The sequence below is a fragment of the Bison bison genome, unplaced genomic scaffold, assembly GCF_000754665.1.
Source record: "Bison bison bison isolate TAMUID 2011002044 unplaced genomic scaffold, Bison_UMD1.0 scf7180017853745, whole genome shotgun sequence".
In the NCBI taxonomy this organism is placed as follows: domain Eukaryota; kingdom Metazoa; phylum Chordata; class Mammalia; order Artiodactyla; family Bovidae; genus Bison; species Bison bison.
The window spans coordinates 8,417-10,278 of NW_011484318.1; the positions used below are offsets into that span (position 1 = coordinate 8,417).

Sequence of the window (1,862 nt, forward strand, 5' to 3'; positions counted from 1 at the left end):
GCTGAAGTACACATGGCCCTCAACAACCAGGCCACCGGGCTTCTGGTAGGTCCCCAGAGGCGCGAAGCCCAGAGGATGAGCAGGCGGGGAAGGGGCCGGCGAGCAGAACCCCCACTTTACCCTCTCTGGCCCCCAGAACCTCAAGAAGGACATCAGGGGCGTGCTGGACCAGATGGAGGACATCCAGCTGGAGATCCTGGGGTGATGTGGGGGCTGGAGGCCCGGGGGCGAGGGCTGGCTGAGCTGCGATGGTGTCTGGGTCAGGGTGCGGTGCACCCGTCCCTGACGGGTCTGCAGTTCCCCAGCGCCAGGGCAGTGGTGAGGGCTGAGGAGGGGGTATACCTATGGTGCTGACTGCAGCACCCCCGCCCCCCCAGGGAACGGGCCCAGTGTCGCACCCAGGCCAGGAAGGACCAGAAGATGGCATGTAGAGGGGTAAGCCCCCACCCCCACCCTCCCGGAAGCCGCGCTCGGGCAGCGGGGAAGGAGGCGGGTGAGCAGGCCTGCCCTGACCTCACCGGCTCGGCCCCTTCTCCGCAGAAAGCGCGGCTGCAGCTGGGATGCTCCGAGGGCCTCAGAGGCCAGCTCTGGTAGGTGGCCCAGCCTGCGCAGGGACCGAGCCCAGTGCCCAGGGCCCGTCCCCGGGCGCCCCGCCCCCTGACCACCAACGCCCGCAGGCTGCTGGCCCTGAGGCTGCTGCTGGGCGCTCTGTTGGCCTGCACCGCCGCCTACGTGTACGTGGTCGACCCCGCACCCTTCGAAGGGATGGTGCCGCCCCTGCTGAGCCGCGCCGCTGTCTGGAAGCTGCGGGCCCTGCTGGGCCCGTTCCTGCGCCTCGAGGTGGACGGCTTCCTGCCCTTCTAGGCCGGAGGCCCAGCGGCCCCAGCGAGGAGGAAGCCAGCAGGCCGGCGCGGTCCCCAGCGCCCAGCGGCCGCGCCGGCCCCGTCCACGGCACTGCAGCGCACCGTCCCCGCCCGGAGGCTTGGAGAAGGGAGGGGGCGGGGGCTGTCCTGAGGGCCGGGCCTGCGGCTGGACATATAGTCGTGACTCTGGGCCTGTGTGCTTGTTTCCATGGATACCGGGGCTGGCGCTGCTGGAGCCTGTGACGCCTTCCCGGGCTGATCTTGCAGCGAGGGTCCCCGGGGTGGCGCCCCTCTCTGGCACCCCTCACCCACCTGCTGCGGGGGTAGCCTCTCCGCAGCCCCCTTGTCACCAGGAGGGGGGAGGGAGCCTCAGTGAAAGTGAGCTCCCCAGGCCTCATACCCAGGTGGGCGGACCTTGGGGAGCAGGTTCTGTCCCAGAGGTGCTGCTGAACCCAAACAACCCGCATCCCTGTCTGGCCTACCACCCACCTCCCACACCTGCCCAACCACCACCCAGCGCCCTCCCCCCCATTCCTGTTTACCTCCCCAACCCAGGGGGTCTGTCCAGTCCAGGCTTGAAGGACAGGGGCACCACGGTGGTGGACAGAACCATGGAGGTAAAACACCAAAGATTTTATTTACTGCATTAAACTGGGGCGAGGGAATACCTTTTAGAACAAGAGACCAGATTTGTGGCTGCTCGTCCCCATGTGGGAGAAACAGCTCTGCTGGCAAGAGACGGGGACTGGCCAGGGCCCCGCCCCGCCCCTGGGGGCGTCGGGGGGCCCAGCTGGCTGGGGGCTGCAGGGCTGGGGATGGCGGGGCCCTCTGAGTACCCCAGGTGTGCAGAGAAGGAAGGAAGACCGTCGGGGCAGGGCTGGCGGGCTGGGGTCTCCTCTGGCTGGCTGCTGCAGGAGCTTAAGGCATCAGTTCATGTGCAGGGTGCAGGGGGAGGGGGCAGTGCAGAGACCTGCAGGGGCTGCCTGAGACCCCCACCCG

The 1,862-nt window shown here is 68.6% G+C and overlaps 1 protein-coding gene across 1 annotated transcript; it reads left to right on the plus strand.

The window, feature by feature from the left end:
- The first annotated feature begins 6 nt into the window (after nt 1-6).
- On the plus strand, nt 7-1,856 carry LOC104999751. Its single transcript, XM_010855340.1, has 5 exons — nt 7-45; nt 137-201; nt 378-435; nt 541-590; nt 678-1,856. The coding sequence occupies exons 1-5, from the start codon at nt 13-15 to the stop codon at nt 862-864; spliced, it is 393 nt and encodes a 130-aa protein (XP_010853642.1). The 5' UTR covers nt 7-12; the 3' UTR covers nt 865-1,856.
- Nucleotides 1,857-1,862: the final 6 nt, after the last annotated feature.